The following is a 22,116-nucleotide window of genomic DNA, read 5'->3' on the forward strand; positions in this document are numbered from 1 at the left end:
GAGATAAATCTACTTCTAGGAATCTATCGAAAGAAATAATCGGAAATGTAAACAATTTATGAACAGATATTTACCTTGATTTGTTAATAATGATCAAAAGAAATGTCTCCAAGTTAGTAAATATTTAAATAAATTGTGCTATATAAATGACAGAATGCTATATTAAAAACAGTAGTTATTAATGAAATGGGAAAAGGTTTAGTGGACATTAAATGAGATGCCAAATTGTAGGTCCAAGCATGACATTAAGTATGTTTAAAAAAATAAAAAACATATGCATAGGAAAACAATAAAGTAAATCAAAATAATAAAAATTTATTCAATTTTAGAAATGTATGTTCTTCTTTTAATATTTTTCTGAATTTTCCAAATGTTGCAACAGGCAAATTATTTTTAAAATCAGAAAATAGCAAGAAGTGCTTTAAAAGTTTCTCCCATGTAAATAAAACTTTTTGTTTATGATTTAGAAATCACTGTGTAATTTGTACAAATAATACGTACCTCATCATCATCAGGAACTGGTTCATATAATGCTGGTACCCAAGCAAGGATATTGCAGTCTCTGCTACCACTATAAAGTTCCTACAACACAGAAAGCAGATTGTGGGTCAATTTAAAGCTGGTACCAATCTGAAATAAACTACATCAATTTTTAAGTGATTAATTCTTAGGTTAGATCAATTTATTTCTATTTCTACTCCAAAGAACCAGGGCTGATGCCCTTTTTTGTTTTTTAAGATGTAGTAAAGCTTTCTTTTGTATTTAAAAACAATATCATGATATGTCGAAATTTGCCAATGTGAAAATTTACGTAAACATTCAACATCCTAGTGGTTTTAATCAACCACAGTATCCATTTATTTCAAATGTCGGAGTAAAGAAAGGGGGAAAAAATGGAAGAAATAAGGAGTTTGTCTTTTTCCATCAATAATTGAGCTTTAATTAAGACTCCAATGAAGAAATCATATGAGTTTCTAGCTAAAATAAGCCAAAAGCTCACAAAGTTTTACTTATCTCACAACTGCTTAACTGGCTGCTAGTTAACTGAAGGAGCTTTAAGATCCACATGCCGTGTTTGTTGAGAAGTTTATTTTATAAAAGAAGCTGAGTTGATGCACAGTCTATGTCCATTTCTTTATGGATATGCTCTTTGCACATGGCAGAACATGTTAATTTCCCTCCCCAACAAAACTTAAGGATATTGGCTAGTATTGAAAACAGTCCTATAGGGCAGGGAAATAGATCCTCTCAGATACAGGGGGCATAAATTGGTATAATCTTTTTGGAGAATAGAATCTCAATGTATATCAAAAGTTTTTATAAGCATTTCTAAGAAGTCATGCCAAAGACATACATGAAATTCAAGGATATCATCAGCATTTTATAATAAAAAATAGAAATAATTGTCCAAAAGTAATGATTTCTATATAAATGTATGTTGCATTTATATGATGAGTTATTACATAACCATTAAATTTATTTTTGAAAACTATTTAATGACATGGGAAAATACTCATAATGACAAGAGAAGGATAAGATGTAAACTAAACACGCATAGTATGAAGGGAGAAAAACAGATTTAAAACACTAGGTCTGTTAAAAAAGAAAAAAAAAGGAAAAGAAAAGCTACTATCCAAAGGAGAAAGGGATAAAAAGAAAAAAATAGCAAAATGTTAAATGGTTGTAAAACTCTGAGTGACTTAAATAATTTTTCCCCCTTCACAAATGTATTTCTGTATTTCTACACAAATATTTTTAACAATATAACTTTTTTCCTGCTCTGGTATGCAATTATTTATTTTTATTATTGTTCATCTCTAAAACTATTTGAAGCCTGGTACAATTAGTAATTTTCTTAAAAAAAAAAAAAGTAGGGGTTCTGAGTAAAGGGAAAATAAGATTATAAAGTTATTTATAGGAAATATAGATGTAAAAAAATTAAAGTAAATTAGATTTAGTTGTACATGATCAAATTTCCTAAATGGAACAAATTCTATAAACTGTATTGTTACATCTAGAATATACGGTTGCACTAATTGTGGATAATGCACAATTATCCACAGATAATAATGTTCAGTACCCTTGAGCAATTTAGTTTTTTGAGAAAGCAAGATACACACCCAAGATAACTTGGTCGGATAAGCTTAAAAGGCAATTCATGAGAAGTGCCATGTTTCCCTGAAAATAAGACCAAGTCTTATATTAATTTTTGCTCCAAAAGACGCATTAGGGCTTATGTTCAGGGGCTGTCATCCTGAAAAATCATGCTACGGCTTATTTTCCACTTAGGTCGTATTTTTGGGAAAACACCGTACTGCTACACTGATGGAGATATAAAGGAATTCTGTAGATGTTAAAAAAAAAAAGAGCTTGGAAGACACAGCACTTCACTCAGAATGATTAATAAAGACTTCACTTAAATGGAGGTATTGGAATTGAGTCTTGAAGTTCTGGCCATAAGTGTAGGGAAATTAGGTTTAAAAAAAAAATCTCAAAGCTTACAGAAAATTTGCAAGTGCAGTACAAAGGATTTTGTTTCCTGACACGAGAGTAAGTTGCCGGTATGAGGTTCTAGCACCCTTTAATGGTTCAGTTATCCTACATAATTACAATGCTATCAACGAGACAGAAAATTCACATTGATATATTACTACTAGCTAATTCTTAGACCCCATTTAAGTTTCACCAGTTGTCCCAATAATTCCTTTATAGCAAAAAGGTCCAGTTCAAAATTACATGCTGCACTTAGTTGTCATGTCCCTTTGCTTTCCTTCCGTCTGGAACAGTTCTTCAGTCTCTCCTTGGCTTTCCTGACTGTGATGATTTTGAAGACACACATCAGTTATTTCGTAGAAATGTCCCTCAAGTTTTGTCTTGTATTTCCTCATGACTAAATTCAGGTGATGTGTCTTTGCCAGGAGGAACGTCACAGAAGTGATGTCCCATAACTATATTAAGTTTGATCATTTGATTAAAGTAATGTATGCCAGGTTCTTTCAAAGTAAAATTACATTTTGCTTTTTTAATTAATATTTTATAGGGTGGTACTTCGACATATATAAATATCCTATTCCTCATCAGACTTTAAATTTATTAGTTTACTTACTTATACCAGATGGATTTGTGGATCTTTATTTTAGTCAGTGGGTTATAATCCATTATTATCATTATTTATTTTGACATTGGGTACATCTTGTCAGATTTTTATATTTATGATAGAATTACCATAAGTATCAGTTTTGTTTTCAGAAAGTAAGTTTTGTGTAATATTTAATAGCGAAAAGGGTTATGCTACTAAATGGATGGAAAAGTACCACCATCTTTTACTTTTGCGATTTATTATTATTTTCCTTTTCAAAATCATAATAGATGGAATGGGATAAGAGTTGGAAGCTTTCTGATGTAGTGCAGTGATTCAAATCTTTCTGAGTACACGGCACATGTAGAAATGGTATTTGTCAGGAGGCAAGTGGCTCCAGGTTTCTGGCTGTCCCAGGATGGTCCCAACTATTCCAGAGACTGAGGGGAAATCAATATTTTGACACTTTTAATCCACTGTAGGCACAACTGTTACGGAGTTCTGATTTACGGAAAAGCAACAATTTATAATCAGATACCTGAGCTAAAATCTTGGCTGTGTCTCTAAGTGACTCCGGGACAAGGAAAGAGGTACAATATTCTAAGAATTTCTTTGAATGGATAATCATTCTCTGTCAGTAACTACTTGCAGGTTTGAGGCAAGTCATGGCACCTCTCTGGTGGCTTTAGTTTCCTCTTCCCAGAAGCAACACTAAAAATATTTAACAAGTGGTACATCAGGACACTGACCAATCAGAAGAGATACCGGCCACAAAGTCGGAGCAAGGTCCTGCAGGTCCCTTTCAGCTGTTGGGTAGGGGTGAAGTGTAGGAAGCCCCAGGGAAGGGGATGAAGCCAGAGGTCACTTAGGGGGCTTGGTGCAACAGCGATTTAATAAACAGTAGGATGTATATTTGAATGTTTTAATAATATTGCCGTATTGATGTGTGCTGGCTGAAAAATCAGCCCCGAACATCTCACAGCACAGTGTCAGGCACAAATTAATTAGTGTTAACAAATGAATGAATAAGAGCTTCACAGGGTGGTACTTAAAAATCCATCCTAGCCCGAATGATCAGTAATTTTCATTCTACCAGTATTTAACTTTCATGAACCTCATTTCCCTTACCCACAAAACAAGGAAAATACCAACAGTCTTTGGTATTTTGGTATTTATTAAAGACTCATTTAAAGGAGCACATGAAGTAATTTGTGCAAATGTTCTCTGAAAAAAACAATCTGCTCCATTGGTGAGATGAAAGGGAAAGGTCAGGATGTTAACAGTTATAGGCATGTATTTAAGAAATGATGTAAGTTGTGTCAACTCAAAAGCAAATTTACTAGCCAACAGTAGAAAATGAGGAAGGAAAAAAAATTTTAGACAGACTCACACATCCATATACCAAGATACACAAACTATATTTTAAGATTAGATTCATATATTCTATTTTTTCCAAAAAGATTGTTTGCAAGAAATTATTTTAATTTGCCAGAGATTTTCAACAGCCAAATAAATGGAGCTCATATACAAAAGACAGAATTTATCCCACTCAAGTTGTACAGTATTATACTAATTTAGATATATATCCTATACCATCTAAAAATATATCCTGTATTATTCTCTCTTAAATAAACCTTAGCTCAAATGTGGGTTAAAAGTATAATTCCTCAGAATGAAATTGCAATTTACTCATATACACAACTAGTCTGGAGCTAACTATCTGAACATTTTAAATTCCCTTAAGTACCATTCTTACCTGGAAATTAGACTGAAATATGCAGCAGTCAACACTTTTATAATGTCCCTTAAGCATAGTTATCTGTTCTCCTGAGTAAATTGTATAAACAGCAATGGTGCTACCATATGGTACAAAAACAAATTCTGAACTGCAGCCACAGGAGACAGTGAATTTCAATCCTTTTCTACTGTCATTAAAAACTTTTCCATAATTCACCTGTAGGATGTAAAATCACAAAGTTACTAACTTCTTAAATCTGATTTAAAAGACAATAAAGGTTACAAGAAATATTTACTTAAAACACTAGAATATACTATAAACTTATAAATCTAAAGAAAATGGCCAGTGTCCTAATATAAATAAGAGATAATGACATGTCAGTTTCATAGACAAGGGAAACACAAATAGTAAAAACCCTACAAAAGCAAATGTTCACATTTCAACTTTGATAAAAATAAAAACGCAAATTAAGGCAATCTTAAAGAATCATTTTCAGTCATTTAGCAAAGATGTTAAGAAATCATAAGCCACTCAATACTGGTACAAGTGAGGTAAACATGTTGGGGGCACTGTAATTTGGTCATTCCTTCTAAAAAGCCAAATAGGTTTATTATGCAACTAAATACAAAAATATTCTTTTTTTGGGGGGTGGGGATTGGAGGGCGGATCACCTTTTTTTAAAAAAAATATTTTCAATTGTGGTAAAATACTTGTAACAAAATTTGCCATCTGAATCATATTTAAGTGTACAGTTCAGTGACATTCAGTTCATTCACATCTCCAGAACTCTTTTCGTCTTATAAAACTGAAACTCTACCCATTAAACAACAAAGATCGTCTTGGTCCTTGACTTAGTAACTACTCCTGGGAATTTATCTTAGGGAAATAATTAAACAGCAAAAAGCTATCTGCCTGAAGGAATTCAATGCAGCATTAACTAGAAAATGGCAAAATAACCGAAAATAGATGTAAATTCCTAATAATGTTATAATGTTAACTGTATAGTTTATATAGCAAATGAAAATGATAATTATAAAAATTATGTACAAAATAGGGATGAAAGTTGTATAAAAAGCGCAGAACACAAATAGTGTGCATACTATAATTACAGCTTTATATAAGTAATTGTGCATGGGGGAAAAAAATAAAAATTCCCCACCTGTATGCCAAAGGGATACGAATAACAATAGCATCACCTGAGCAGTTAGAAATGCAGAGTTCCAGGCCCTCTCCCAATCCCACTGAACTAGAATCTTCATTTCAACAAGGTTCCTAGGTGATCTATAGAATCATCAAAGTCTGAGAAACTTTGGACTAAAGAAATTGACCGTCAAGTTTCCTTCCTGGTGATAATTTAGGTAGGTGGCTTAGAGTAGGTGAAACACCAGTGGCTAATCATTTGGGAAATATGAGCATGCAGAGCACCGAAATCTCCCTTCATTATGGCTAATACTAGAGTTTGAACACACAGTGATTTGCCTTTTCCTAAAGGGTGGGTGGGAGTATGTGTGTGTGTATAAATATTTGAGGCCAAAATGAATATCTGCTGATAATCTGAGCATACTACACTTGGCTTACCCACCCTTCAAGTTAACATGCGACAGAAACGATCACATGCACTCAGCCACCCACTGCAGACTGCAACAGTAAAACATCAAGCTTGTAGTCAGTAGACTTGGGTTTTGAAAGCCCACTCCATTCCCCCCTCACTTTTCTTTTGCCACTATGAGTAACGAATTATTTAACTTCTGAGTTTTATTCTTCTAATCTGTTAATGGAAATAACATCATTTACCAGAGTTATTGTGAAAAATCAAATGAAATAATGCATATGAGAGGAAGACAAAGATATTCAGCAAGTCTCTAGATTATTAATTCCTATATTTACTTAAAAGTGTAATATTCATCCCCATTTGCGTCTTTTGATCTTACAATGTGCAACAATTTGTAGAACAACATGGGCGGGGGGATGGAGGAAAACCACAAATCTTTTCAACTAGCACTTCTCTGTTCCTCCTCCTTGAAAAATTACGAACTGCTAGACTACAGTGATCTTATTCACATTTATCACCTCGCTACAAAACCGATGTTCTACAAAATGTGAACTGGAAAGTGTTGAATTAGGTATGAATATTGAACCCGCTCACTACCCTTTATTTTTGTTCTTAGGCATTCTTCCTCCAATCCATTTTGCAATCTAGACGCCTATTAATCTTTGTAAACCACTGCTGTGACCAAATCACCTGTGGGCTCAAAACTATCAATATTTTTTCAATGCCTATGGAATGAAACTCTAGTAACAGATTAAGGAAAAGAGGGATCTATCATTTACTATCATTTACTAAGTGCTTACTATGTGTCATACACTGCTAGAAGATTATCTAAAGATTATCTAAAGTCCCCATTTTATGACTTACCATAAAAAGCAGTGTGTGATAAATGGCATGACCTGTATTATTATGAAATTACTATATAGGAAACAGGCTACTTTTGGCCGTGATGTCTTAAAGGTAATATGTGCAGGCTTTGAAAAGATGTTTGATGGGGAGAAAGATTTCACAGACTTGGGATATGATGATGGCAAACCCAATTCCCCATCTTATGAATCCTTTTTATTGTGCCAGGAAATATATACATCGGGTCACTATGTGAACCCCGTCAGTGATGCAGAGAGTCCATCACAAGGTGGCTCATTTTATTGTCAACGATCAGCATAAAAGTAATAATGACAGGTAATATTTACCGAAATGTCAACGTTTGCAGTAAGTATGAGAAAATATGTTAAATATTTTACATGCATTATTCACATAATACTAAAACAATACTGAGATATGTAGCATTATTATACAAAAAAAACCCCAGAAAGTTTAAGTATTTCAATTAAGGTCTCTCGGCTAGTAAATGACAGAATCAGAAACTGAATCTAGATCACACTAATCAAAAAGAACTGTGCACGTTGTTGTAAATTAATTTTCTTTCATTCCATGAAGTGATGATCCAGCACACGGTAACACAAGCAAGCACTGGGTACTTGGAAGCACCTAAGCCGGACGAGAGGAGCTAAAGAGAGATTGTGCCTGAGAGGAGTCTGGAAAGCTGACGAGCTAGGCCAGGAAGGAGAAGAACGGTGTCCTAAAGCAAAGGCAGCAGTCTGTGCAGCAGAATGGAAGGGTGAGAGAGCATGGCATATTTAAAGAATTCTAAGTAGTTCAGTACGGCTAAGGACGGGAAAAAATGGAAAACTGGCAAGACACAAAGCAGGCGAGTTAGAAGGTACAGTGTATAAAAAAGACCTTGTGCACAAGAGGCAAAGGCATTCAGTTTTAATAACCTGAGTGTACTGAGGAAACACTGAAAAACTTCCACTGGGAGATGAATTTGGGAAAGGTTAGAAGGATATTAGATTAATATAATAAAATAGAGATCATAAAGGCCCAGAGTGAGGATGAAAGGGAAGAGAGATATGAAAAAAATCAAGAATTAACAAGACTTGTAACTGATTTAACAGCTGGGACAACGGACAGGGAAGAATAAAGGACAGACTCCCAGTTTCTGGACATTGGTGACTAGTGAACGATAATGCCAGCACCTAAACAGTATGCACTAGAATGGCAACTTTTGAAATTCTTTTTTCTTTTGTTGTGTCAAAAGCTACCTCTGTGTGAATATTCCCTGCCGATACTTGTTCTGTACTACAAGGCAATGGTCTTCCAAGTGCAGTTCCCATGCTTCAGGGAGTCTGCAAGATGATCTACTAGGGTGTGAGAAAAAAAATCAGAATTTCTATTTCATTTTTATGTAAAACATAAGAAATTAAGCTTTGGTAAACTATATAGACTCACAACAGCATTTGTATATAATTCATAAATCATGACATTAGAAGCGTGTACTCATACATCTTTTTTAAGCTAATAAGGCTCCTACTGCTAAGGCAACACCACACAATATCATTACGGCCTATTGTTAGCAGGTACCGTGCTGCTCTTTACGCATTCCCATTTTACCCTTCCAGTTACTGGTTAGGTGCATAACAATCCTGACTTACACGATGGAGACACTGAAACTCTAACCGTAGTTCCCTCATGATGTCACTATAAACAAATTGCCTAATGTCCCCAAATTACTAAATGGCAGGACTAGAATTTGTTTCTTACTCTGATAGGCCCTTAAATATTTGAAGATAGTGTGTTTCCCGAGAGTTACTCTGACTGGATCAGTGTCCCAAATTCCTTTAAGTGTTCTTTGTAGGTGAGTTTCTGGGCTACTCTTGCCATCTTTGTGTGAATGACTTCTACCGTACTTTGATCAAGTCCATTTAAAAATGCTATTATCCATCTTACACACAGCATTCCAGATATGGACTTACTAGCGCAAATCCATAGGGTATGAGTATCACCTTCAAGGAGAAAAACAGAATAAAATCACACTATCAATTTATGTACATACTCAATACCACTTACATTTATCATTCACCTTTGAAGCACATGCCAGTCTACTTTTCCAAAGTGACTCTGTCAACTTCTCCACTCAAGAGCCTTGAGCGGCTTTCATCTCACCCTGAGAAAAGGCCTAAGCCCTTATAAAAGCCTATGAGCCTATATACTCCGGTGTCCTCTTCCTCCTGTTCTTCCTCTATCACTCCCCTCCTTGCTTATTCTATTCCAACACAAGAGTGTCTTAGATGTTCCTCAGGTACTCCTAGCACGCTCCCACCTCAGGGTCTGTGTAGCTTCTTCCTTCCTCTACATGGAATGTAAGCTCTGAGAATAGGACTTTTCTATGTTTTTTCTACCGCTGTATAGTACTGCCTGGCAAATAGGAAATACTCTATACGTGTTTATCAAACAGATAAATAAAATGAGAAAGGAAGGTGTGACCTAATTATGGGCATGGGATAATATAATAAATGTAAGATTCTAAATTAAAATTCACAGTGCCTGATTCTCTAGCCTGAGACGTGATGGAGAAGCATTTTATAAAGAATATGGAAGATTAAAGTAATCTAGTATAAACAATTTTGACTTTATAATAAAATTAGTTTTTAAAAATGAAAGTGATACCTAGAGTATCTGAAAGAGCTAGAAAGGATGATTAAAGAAAGAAATACAATTAATATTAAATACCTATAAGTTATTAAGTAAATGCTTTAAGAGGTCTGGGTATAATCAGCATCAGGGTAAGAGTGGAATCTAGAGTCAAACTCTTGCTTTCTAGCTGTGTAAACTCAGGCAAGTTACCTAATTATTTTATGTATCATTGTCCACATGTGCAAAATGGGTATTATAATGGTAATTACCTTCATAGTGTTGTGATGATTAAATAAGACCATATATGCACTAGCACATATATTAAATGCTAATTTTTATTAGCAGAGTACCTAGCTTATAAGCTCTCAATAAATATTAGCCATTATTATAAACTTTTGGTAGTTTATTCTGAAAGTTACTAAACAGGCATACCTGGTTAAGGACCGTAATGTAAATTTTTAAAAAGTACTAGAAATCAATTACCACATAAGAATCTAGCACCTTTAAAACACACTGATTCCATTACTAAAGTACTATATGTTCACGGAAGTGTTATGCAGCTCTTTGTAGATAGATATGTAGGCTCAATGTTACCTCATTTTAAAAACATCACTTCATTTTATTCGGGCATTGTCTATATTCATGAACTTAACTGTCTAACCTCCCACATGTACATATATACCTCTTATCCCAATCTTATGCTCAATAATTGAGTTGCAAAAATATTTATGAATGTGAATCGCTAGTTTCACCCCCAAACTGCTTTTGTAGAGGTGATCAATAGCCCTGTTTAGTTCTTTCTGGGGAAATCAATAAAGAGTGTTCAATGAACCCTCTCCCCTCCCCTACTTCTTGAAGACCCAAAGCCACTAGGAATTCTGGCCTCCAACCAATGACTGGACTGGTAGGTGTACTAGAAATAAAATTATTTTCTTTTTTTAAAGTACTGTATGTTCTGGTACTATAACATTAATTTTGGATTTTGTTTATAAGTCATATATAGTATGAAATTTGACCTTTTAACTTTATAACTTTAATTTATATCAGTTCTCCATCTTTTACTCTTCTCTACTCTGAGAGATATGGCGTACTCCCATCATGCACAATGGCTCAGTAGAGCAATGATTCTGTGCTAAGGGGAGAATGTGGTGGTGGTGGGGGGGAGTTGTCCTGAATTGAAAAGCACTAGTTCACACAATGGGAAAATGTTATAAAAAGCTGTGGTTCAGAGGCAAGAAAGAGAGTTAAAACTACAAAAAAACATCAAATGTATGTCATAGATCTATTTCTTTAACTTATATCCAAAAGGTTGGAGGTATTTACAATCTCTTACTAGTGTGTTTTCTCCATTGGAACTATTCCAGAGCCTCATCCGATTATCTGTACCAGTGGTGAGGAGGTGAAGCCCATCACTTGTAAAACACAAGCCATTAACTTTCCCATTGTGAGCAGTATTAGCTGCAATAAAAAAATGCAATTCAGTTTATCTGTTCTTGTAATCAGCATACATTTAATGCTTGATGATCTGGTTATTTAAACATATTAAAGGACATCTGAATCATTTATATATAAATTGATTATATTTAAAATTAATCATCCCTTTGGATTATTTGAACATAAGCTATATATTAGAACCATAAAAATAGGGAGAAACTGAAAAACCACAGGGAAAAAAATCCTGCCAAATACATTTTTCATCAGAGAGTAAGCTGTGCTATCAAATTCAATTAAATGCTCAGTTTAACATTAAAATTTTACATTAAATAGCTTTCAAACATCTCATATACTATTTTCAATCTAAAGTCATTCCATGGATTATTAAAAATCATTAATATTAGTATTTCCCATTAAAGAAACTTTAACAGGGAAGGACAACTTTTCTAGTCTCAAAATTTATATTACTTTCAAAATAAATTTGAGAAAGCATAATTCTCACAACCCCATTAAGTAAAAAGAATATTAAAAGAAACATAGATTTCATATAGCTCATCCTAATATATTTCTGGTCCAGAATTAATTTTGAATCAGAATTTTAAACTACACAGAAATTAAATTCTATTATAAAAATGCAATTGAGGAACTTTATCACCTGGATTGCAGCTGACTCACATTCAACACAACTTACAAATTTTACTCTGACACAATGGCCATGAAATGTTAATACTATTCTTTTAATTTATTGTAACTTCCAAAATGGCAATGAAGTTGTACTAGCTGGCATCACTGACGGAAAAAAAGCTAACAAGTTCCAGAGAAGTTTCTACACTTGAAAATTCAGGAACAGATTAAATGCCATACTTATTTGTATCCTGAAGAAAGACAACCACAATTTAGTTTATTTAAATTTAATAATTGATTTATTCTGAATACCTTTTTTTAAAAAAAAAAATCACAAAGTTTGTAATTTGTCATATTTTAATTATTTGGTTCCATTCAAAATTTTCAATATAAAAAATGCCATCATTGTTATATTTGTATATTAATGCACTCTTAATTACCTGATTCAACAGCTTGTGATTTTGTCCCATTATACTGATCAAGAGTAATCAAACATCCTGATGCTCTCCTCACATCCCATAATTTTACTCTACTGTCAGCACTGAGAAGAAATAAATGTTACATTGTCATATAAAACAAGGATAGTGACTGCACACCTCGCCTGCTTGTCCAATACTATGACACAAAGAGGTCTCAGTATATTTGTACATTTAGGTTGTTGTACTTTTGTCTTTTCAGCAAATAGTGTATAGTAGAACAAAGAAGTAAAAAACAGGGGAAAAAAAGTAATTTTCTTAAATCAATGACAGAATTCTGCTGCTTTTTATGTTGTTTTTAATGACTTGAAAGCATTTTTCTCCTCAAGGACTAGATAGGCTTAGAGCTTGTTCTTTAAGCAAGTTTGTTACTATTAATACATCCTTACTATTATTTGCTATTCAAATGTTTTCTAGACAATCAAGCAGTTAACTAATTTCATTTTGCTTAAGAATCCATTTGGCATGAATTTGGTGGTGGTTTTTTCCCCCTTTTTATATGACATAAAATTGAGAACAAGGTTGAATAATGACAATATATTTTTATTTTATTTGGTTTCCTGTACTCAAAATCAGTGCCCGATATACAAAAACTACATGTCTCCTAGAAATTAGACCCATATCCTCATTTTATTTCAAGGAAATAAAAAGAAAGGCAGAACCATGATCACACATTCATTGCAGTTTCTAAACTACTCCTAAAGAACATATAAATCAGTTCCACAGATGCTATCACATCCTCACAAAGACCTCAACAATATCTAACCCATTGGGTTTATCCAGGCCATTTTAATTAGGAGCATTGCATTGCATTTCATAAATCCTTTTCTCATTTATAAACCTTTTAAAATACATATTCAGGGTTTATCTCCTCCTATTATCTTGATTCATTTCACAGATCACCATCCAACCTAGCCAATTAGAATAGTTAGCAAAAAGCTAGCATTTCTCATTCTCAAGTTGGTTTTCTTTCTTTCCAGCTGGGGAAAACGTCTGCAATGGGATAAGGCTGAGGATTTAAATTTCTTCTAAAACATATTAGCCTTAGACATACCTGACTCCTAAAACTGATTACTAGGCTCATTCTGGTACTGATCCAAATTCCTGGGGTACTCTAAGAACTGAAAGCCTTCTTAGCTTCCCTCTGATCTGAGGAAAACCCAGTTAGGCAGAAACCTTATAAATTTCCCCTAGCATGGACCCACAACCAGTACCTAGTTCCTCACCTTCACACCTCTTTAGCAAGCCTTCTTACGGCTACATGCTAAACCAGGGGTGTCCAAAATGCGGCCTGCGGGCCAACTTCGGCCCATTATCCATTGTTAATTGGCCCGCAGCAAATTCCAAAAATATATTTAGTTTACTTAAATAAACCAGGTGAGGTAATACATACTTCACCTCGAGTGAGTGGCCCGGCTGTTTGTGTATTTTACCGCATAGGGCCCTTGGTGAAAACCGCTGAAAAAAGTTTGGACACCCCTGTTCTAGACCTTGTTCTACAGAACTTCAGAAATTGTACATTTCAATGTCACATTCGACAAACTATTAACAAAAGCTTCTTTGAGGACGAAACTGGGACAGAAACAGAGAGCTGGCAGTTTTACAAAAGTCGACACATAGCTTTATAAAACAAATCTGAAGAGCTTTTGTAATAATTCTGCAAAAAGTTTTGTTAAAATGCCTGTATCAAAATCTGACTACCTATCCCTTCAGTTTTTAATTTTCTTACTCAGACACATCGTACTTCTATTTCATTAGGTCCTTCCTTGATTCCTCCTCTAAGCCCTTAAGACTGTGATTTTATTTCCTTCCTTATACCCATGACTTGAACAATTTTCAGACAATGTGAAGTCTGTGGCATCTAATGTTTTGATTTCTGTGGCTTTGTACAGCTGTGGTCTACACCTTTAACTTAGCACACAACACTGCCCAGCATTCCTGTGTGCCCCTAACCACCTCCCAAGCCCATTCCTTAAACCGGTTACTCTAAATCTTTACGACCTTCCCTCAACATTGCTTTCCTATTCCAGTATTTTCAATAGATGACATGAAGTTCTACTCCACTAAAAAACAACAGAGGCCATTAGGTTTGCATTTCTTGAGCTTCTCTGCAAAGCCACAAATTTAACCGCATTCATGTCGACCTTTTCCTCCTTCCGGTTAGCCTCATGATGTCGTTCCTGTGTCAAATCAAGTGTCCCCCTTCTACCTGGGCCCTTGATACTATCCTATCTAGTCTGTTTAAAGTCCTGATATACTACCTATTCCTTGCATTTCTTATCTTCACCAACTTCTCTCTATCGGTGCTTTCTCCTCAGCATGTAAATGTGCAAAACTCTTCCCTCCCATACACAAAAGACCCCCAAGCCCTTGGTTCTCAGAGTTAAGTGCCCTTGCTCTTTTTTCCATATTACGCCTCCTATCCCCAGCATGATGCTTGGCACATGGGAGGCAGACATTAAATGTTAGTAAACTTAATCAATGAATGATGGATGTGTTAAATGAGATTCAAAATAATTCTGGATTAAAGAAAATGAATAAAAATGCTACTCTTTTTATATTAACAGAGTGCTTATACTTTTGTATGCAAAAATGACACAACACAGTTGTTTTACTGTTTTAATGGCAGTACGAGATTTGCAGTACTAGATTGCAGATTCTCTCATTCTCTGTTTTAAAAGGTGAGCAGCTTCCAGACGGATAGTCAGGATTCAACTATGATGCAAAGGAAGACATCTTTTGGTTATATGAATTAAAATCTGCAACTCAATTATTCTGTTTTGAAGGGCCTAATAACTAAATATGCATCTTACATAAATATACTCTTTTCAAAATACTCATCATTACTAACTTCAAAACCAAACAATTAACATTTTTACCTTGCAGTTGCCAAGACATATTCAGAACGCGGTGACCAGGAAACTGCCAATATTTCTTGTCTGTGACCTGCAAATACAACTATATGAAACGTCTTGCAAAATATTTGAAAAATCAAAAGATACAGTGAAATTCATTTTGTCTGATTCTGAAGTGAAGACTAAATATTAAAACTAAATTTATACGATCAACATTTTTTCACTTTTACAATAATCTATGTTGAAATATCAATGTGAAGTCTTTGGGCATTTCTTGCACGTGGGCATTTTATCAGAGAAGGCCCAGTTTTGCTTTGGAAAGAAGAAGCAGAGCAAGTGAGTCTTTCTTTTTAAAAATAGCTGTTGGCCTACTAAGTCAATCCATGAGTAAGTGATATAATTTAAGCTCACTTATTTATTTCTACAACAAAAGCCACTGCAATACACTATACAAGAAAAACATTCTAAATAATGAAAATGTTCTCTAACTTTTCAGTTATAATAGAAAAATTATTTTAATTCACTATAAAATAGTATATGTATAAAAAATTTTTTCTAGAAAGCACAGGTGATAAATTCAACGATAAGTGATTTCAGTATTTTAATTCACTTTTATCTAATCGAACTATTCAGTTATTTTCATCTACTTAGCTTATATTAATAGAAATTCATGATAATGTAAAACAAATGCTATCCATTTTACCAAGTTTTCCTCATATATTATGTTTAATATACGTATAAGAATGTATATTTCTGAATTATACCTCATCTCTTCATTGTTTAGGATTAGACGGTTTAATATTGATTTAAAAAGTAGCAAAAATAATTTAAATTAATAAACTTTTACCAAGTATTATTTCAGTATCTTTTTCTAAAGTATTTTTACTGAGAATAAAAGGACCTAAATATTAAGAATGTTTACTCGGTCAGAATAATATTAAACAATGCTCATGAGACAAATGTATTCATGTAAGTTTCATAAGCAGTTTATTTTTTAACATGTAGAAATAACAGAAAGTTTCTAGTTAGACCTTCCATATACTTTGAGGTTCCTCTATGACCATTGTTCATATAAATGTCTCCTCAATAGTTCAGTTTTATAAGAATAATGCACAGAAGGATCTTTATTTCCCTGTTGACTTTTAACAACTAGCACAAAATACATCAGTCATGTCACTTACAAAGAATACACTGTTAGTAATGTTTCTTTTTATTGAATGGTTTACTCAAAGTAGTTGTTACAAATGAAAAAATACCCTGTAGAATGTGGGTACAGGATCCAGACTTTAAGTCACAAAGTTGTACTTTGGGCCCTCTAGTACCAACTGGAAAACAAAAACAAAAATGGTTTAAGACAATTTTATTGTAAATCACCATCAAAAGGAAATAAGACACTACTACCGTGTTTCCCCGAAAATAAGACCTATCCGGAAAAGAAGCCCTAGCATGATTTTTCAGGATGACATCCCCTGAACATAAGCCCTAATGCGCCTTTTGGAGCAAAAATTAATGTAAGACCCGGTCTTATTTTCGGGGGAAAACGGTACTATAAATTATGACATTTTCATTGTATCCATGCAGAAATATAAAAATGTATGCTAAAAACACACTTCAAATAGTTTTTGTTTATAATTAGAAAAATTATTTTAATAGTAGTTATGCTTTAGTACCAAGACAACTCTGTTACTGCATTATTTTTTTAAATCTAGAAATAATTATATTTATTCACAGGAAGTTGCAAAGGTAGTGCAAAGAGGCCCTGTATACCCTTCACCCAGGCTCCCCCAATGCTTATATGTTAGGTACTACATTTAGTACAACATTAACCACAGGAAATTTGTATTGGTACAATGTGTGTGTATAATTATATGCTATTTTATACATCAAATTTTAATAGTTGAGTTTTTCCATGATAATGAAATACTTCCAATCACTAGTAATATATTCACAGTAACTCTGGACACAGACTTGGTGGACCTCAAAGACAATTTAGCGCCCAGCTCTTCTTTACAGCTGAGTAGCTGACCGATGTTCGCAGGTGAGGAGATTCAAGCAGTGCCACAGAAATAACGAAATCACAGGAACTTGATACCCGATACCGAAAATCATTTTTTCTTCCATATACATGAAACTCTTATTACAGGTGCTTTCATAAAAATGGATGTTTAATTTGAATCACACACAATTTTAGAGAAAAAGAAATAATTTCCTTGTTTTATTGTGTCAAATTGAAAAAGTTGCCAAATTTCGTTCATGTAAAAATCTTTGAAACTTCGGTGGTTTAAAAAGTAACTCTTTGGGAACAGAAATAAATGTACTTTCTTAATTAATCTCTGAATCCTAGCCACTACCACAGTGCCTAACTTGCCCAAATCTGTTAGACTGAATATAAATAGTAGCACATACTTAAGACTTTTTTTTAAATAAAGAATTGTGATCTTCATCTGGGTTAAAATGTCTATATCAAAACTAAGTAGATCTTAATAGGGGGAAAGTTTTCAACATGTTAAAAAACAAAAGAATGCATGTACAAACCTGCTACCAAACAGTGCTTGGTGGCGACTGGAGACATATGATGACTATAAACTGTTTCTTCAAAATTAAATACATCTGCAGCCTGATAATCAAAAGACATTTTAAAAGTGTAAGTTCTAATTACAGTCACAAAAGCAACACACTTTCTATTGACGTATGTTAGCAATTTTTAAATTGGCTGTGAGCAACTTATTTGACTTAAACATAGGAATGTTAATACCCTCAAAAAACTGATAATTTTAAATCCTGTTATTTATAACCCTTTAATCCCTTTTATGAGAAAAAGCAGTTTTTCTCTAATAGATCCCAGAGATTAAGTAAAGACAACCCCGATTCACCACCTTCCTCTCTCCTCCATTCCAGGGACTTCAGCACCTACGCAGGTGACCTCGCCAGCTTCTGCCTCTCAGTTCCACACAACCTCAGCTCCCACACCCAGGACACTCTCATCACCTAAACTGCTCCTCCTTTAAAAGCATACATTTCAGTTATATATGACCACAATTATCTCTCATTTTCAACTTTTTTTTCCCCAAGCACTTCTAAGACACCCAAATAAAGCTCAGAACTCCTATCATTTCCTTCTGTCTTCCCTTCTTTTCCTTCTTGAGCTTGGATTCCAAGGTACAATATTTCAAATACCAACATCTTCAATTCTTTTGTCCTTATCCTTGCACTTGTCAAGGCCTTATATTCTGGATGAGTCCAAACGTCTGCCTTCTGTACACCTATCTTCAGGTTGATCTACACCAGACGTCAGCAAACATTTAAAGTAAAAGGTCAGATTATAAATATTTTAGGCTTTGAGGACCAACTACTCATTTCTGCCACTCGTGCTTCAAAACGGCCATAGAAAATAAATGAACACGCCTATGTTCCAATAACACTTTGTTTACAAAAAGAGACCATAATCCACACTTGGCTCGGAGTCCAGACTTGGCCTGTTGGTTATAGTTAGCTGAGCTCTGCTTTACAAAGGTGTAGTTTTATAATAGGGAAGACTGGTATCACTATAAAAGATCATTCATCTCAACAGGCCTTTGAGAACTGACTGCCAGTCCTACAGCATCTCACCAGTATTCTCTGCAATATCCGTAGCTATTTCAAACTTCCACTCTCCATAAACATCTCCACTTGGTCACAACAGGTGATCTGATCTTTTATTCCAAAGAGAAAATAGGAGCCAATCAATGAGAATTCCTTTAATGTCTTATTAACAAACACACAACACATTTGCTTCCACTTACTGTTCTTCCTTCTTCACTCCTGTTATTATGGAAAAATGATCCTTCCTCATATTTAAAGTTAACCCCCCTCAGCCCACAAATTATCTCCTCTATCTTCCTGTTATCTATAACCTCTCCCTCCCCGCTGACTCATTCCCAACAGCACTAAAAATGTTCAACTCTCTTTCATCTTAACAGCAAACTCCTCCCCAAGACAAAACAAAACAAGAAAAAACCTTTTCACCCAAATTCCTCCTACTTTTCACAGAAATGGAAAAGAATAACCCTAAAATTTGTATGGAACCACAAAAGATCTCGAATATCTAAAACAATCTTGAGGGGAAAAAAAACAAAGCTGGAGGCATCACACTTCTTGATTTCCAACCATATTTCAAAGCTGTAGTAATCAAAACAGCGTGGTACTGGCATAAAAACAGACACAGATCAAAGTAACAGAATAGAGAGCCCAGAAATAAACCCAGGCATACATGGTCAATTAATTTACAACAAAGGGGATAAGAGTTACAATGAGGAATGTAGTCTCTTCAATAAATGGTGTTGGGAATACTGCACTACCACATGTGAAAGAATGAAACTGAACCATTATCTTATACCAATATATCAACTCAAAATAGGTTAAAGACTTGAATGTGAGACCTAAAAGCATAAAACTTCTAGAAGTAAACATAGGGGCAAGCTCCTTGATGATTTTTTGGATCTGACACCAAAAGCAAAAATAAACAAGTGGGACTACATAAAGCTAAAAAGCTTCTCAACAGCAAAGGAAACCATCAACAAAATGAAAAGGCAATCTACAGAATGGCAGGAAATATTTGCAAATCATGTATTTGAGAAGAGGTTAATATCTAAAATATACAAAGAACTCATATAACTCAATAGCAAAAAAAAACCCCAAACAGTCCAATTAAAAAATGGGCAGAGAAACTAAGTAGACATTTTCCCAAAGAAGATATACAAATGGCCAACAGATACATATAAAGGTACATCAATAATCAACAGGGAAATGCAAATCAAAACTACAATGAGATATCACCTCACACGTTAGAAAATAATAGGTTATTATCAAAAAGACAAGAAATAACAAGGATTGGAGAAGATGTGGAAAAAAGGGAACGCTTGTGCACTGTTGGTGGAATGTAAATTGGTGCAGCCATTATGGAAAACAATATGGAGGTTCCTCAAAAAGTTAAAAATAGAACTACCTTATCACTCAGCAATCCCAGTTCTGGGTAGTCATCCAAAGAAAAGGAAAACACTAATTTGAAGAGATACATGCACCTCATGTTCATTGCAGTATTATTTACAATAACCAAGATATGGAAACAACCTAAGTGTCCAGGAATAAAGATGGTGTGTGTGTAATGGAATATTATTCAGTCATGAGAAAAAAGGAAATCCTTCTATTTGTGACAACATGGATGGACCCTGAAGGAACTATGCTAAGTGAAGTCAGACAGAGAAAGACAAATACCAGTTGATCTCTCTTATGTGTGGAATCTGAAACCAAAAAAACAATTTCATAGAAAGAGAATAAAATGGTGATTATCAGGGGGTGGGCGATGGGAGAAATGGGGAGATGTTGGTCATAGGGTACAAACTTCAACTTATAAGACAAATAAGAGAAGGAAAAAGTTGCCTAGGGAACGGGACTTGAGGCAGGGAATACAATACAATCAAAATGTGATCAGAAGGCAAAAGGAGACCAATTTAGTGGCAGCAAATCATTTATGTTGAAAAGAGGTAGAAGCTAAGGTTGAGGAAGTAGGGAGTGGTGTCGGAGAACTCAGAATACCAGGCTGAATTCACAGACAATGGGAGTCACCAAAGGGGCTGGGTAGAGACAGGATGAAGCTGCTTTATAATAAGGTTAATTCTGGGGTAGAAGTTATCACGGAAACTGTGGGAAGAAAAATAATGCAGGAAAACTAGTTAGGAGTTTTCAGTAGTAGTCTAGATAGCCAGTGATGGGGAGGGAAATAGAACAGAGTACTAAGATTGGAGAACAAAATGGGTTAAGGAATGATCATGTTCAGTTTGTTTACATGTTAAGTTTGAGACGACCCCACATTCAAGTACGAGGTTCTGTAAACAGGTAGAGAAATATGGGACTAGAGCTCCGGGGAAAATTAGCACTAGAAATATAAATTTGACCAGATGGAAAAACTATTATCTACTATCAACTTTTACTAAACTATATTAATAACTTTCTTTTCCTTTAAGTTTTTATTTTTAGTTCAATAGGAGATAAAACCAATTTTCTTCTTTAATCCACTAGACCATAGTCGTTTTCAAATAATGAAGATAATACTAGCTAATGGTTTATTAGCACTTACTATAGGCTAGGTGCTATTCTAGTTTCTTTACATATATCAACCTTCTTAATCCTCACACCCATTCTGATAAGGTACAATCATTATCCACATTTACAGATGAGGAAAGTAAAACAGAGGGGTTCAGACACGTGCCTGATGTCACACAGCTAGTCAGCAGCAGACCAAGATATGAACTTACGCAGTCTAGCTCTCTTTAACCACTACACTGCTTTCACATCTAACATACATCTTATCTTCGCAAATAATCATACTGAGAGGGTTTAGGATTAAATTCTCCTTCATCCTACAGAGCATTTGGAAAGGTTTTAATATACTTACTTGTAATGTATTTGTATCCCATACTTTCAGAGTTTTATCAAATGAGCTTGACGTGAACATGCCAGTGTCGTGAGGATACCACTGGACAGTCTCCACACTGTATTTGTGAACATCAGGATGGTTTCTACAAAACAGCGATCAACATTTAGAGATAACTGACTTACGTGAGTTTGAAACTGATCCTAGATTAACAAATAGCAGTTGCAGGAAGGATGATATGAATGGCCAAATGTAGACCACAAGCCTGTGTCCCAGCTGTCCAGGGAGACAGAATGTGCAGGCACTTCTGGTTTCAGGCTTCCGCTCCCCACTAAGGCTCACACACCGAGAGACTGCCTATTTCTGTGCTATGGCCTGGAGGGACCATACAGCTACGCTGGACCTATTCATGGAAGGGGCAGGGATTTCTCCTTCTGGAAGATACCTAATCTGGTTTGGGATTTGCTCTTCC

The 22,116-nt window shown here is 34.7% G+C and overlaps 1 protein-coding gene across 5 annotated transcripts in view; it reads right to left on the reverse strand.

The window, feature by feature from the left end:
* Positions 1-22,116, reverse strand: part of ERCC8 (ERCC excision repair 8, CSA ubiquitin ligase complex subunit) — a 37,894-nt gene that overhangs the window by 5,828 nt on the left and 9,950 nt on the right. For 3 of the 5 annotated variants that reach the window (XM_074328911.2, XM_088796517.1, XM_074328912.2), the window contains 9 exons: positions 21,666-21,789; positions 17,768-17,849; positions 16,489-16,557; positions 15,257-15,323; positions 12,342-12,442; positions 11,177-11,301; positions 9,183-9,212; positions 4,836-5,033; positions 502-582 (listed from right to left, as the gene is read on the reverse strand). In XM_074328911.2, the coding sequence (XP_074185012.1) occupies positions 502-582; positions 4,836-5,033; positions 9,183-9,212; positions 11,177-11,301; positions 12,342-12,442; positions 15,257-15,323; positions 16,489-16,557; positions 17,768-17,849; positions 21,666-21,789 (877 nt within the window). The remainder of the gene's footprint in view (positions 1-501; positions 583-4,835; positions 5,034-9,182; positions 9,213-11,176; positions 11,302-12,341; positions 12,443-15,256; positions 15,324-16,488; positions 16,558-17,767; positions 17,850-21,665; positions 21,790-22,116) is intronic. The other 2 variants (XM_019743504.3, XM_074328913.2) reach the window with 1 other exon arrangement.

This window comes from Rhinolophus sinicus, chromosome 3, assembly GCF_057876585.1.
Source record: "Rhinolophus sinicus isolate RSI-liver-muscle chromosome 3, RSI-T2T, whole genome shotgun sequence".
NCBI lineage: Eukaryota > Metazoa > Chordata > Mammalia > Chiroptera > Rhinolophidae > Rhinolophus > Rhinolophus sinicus.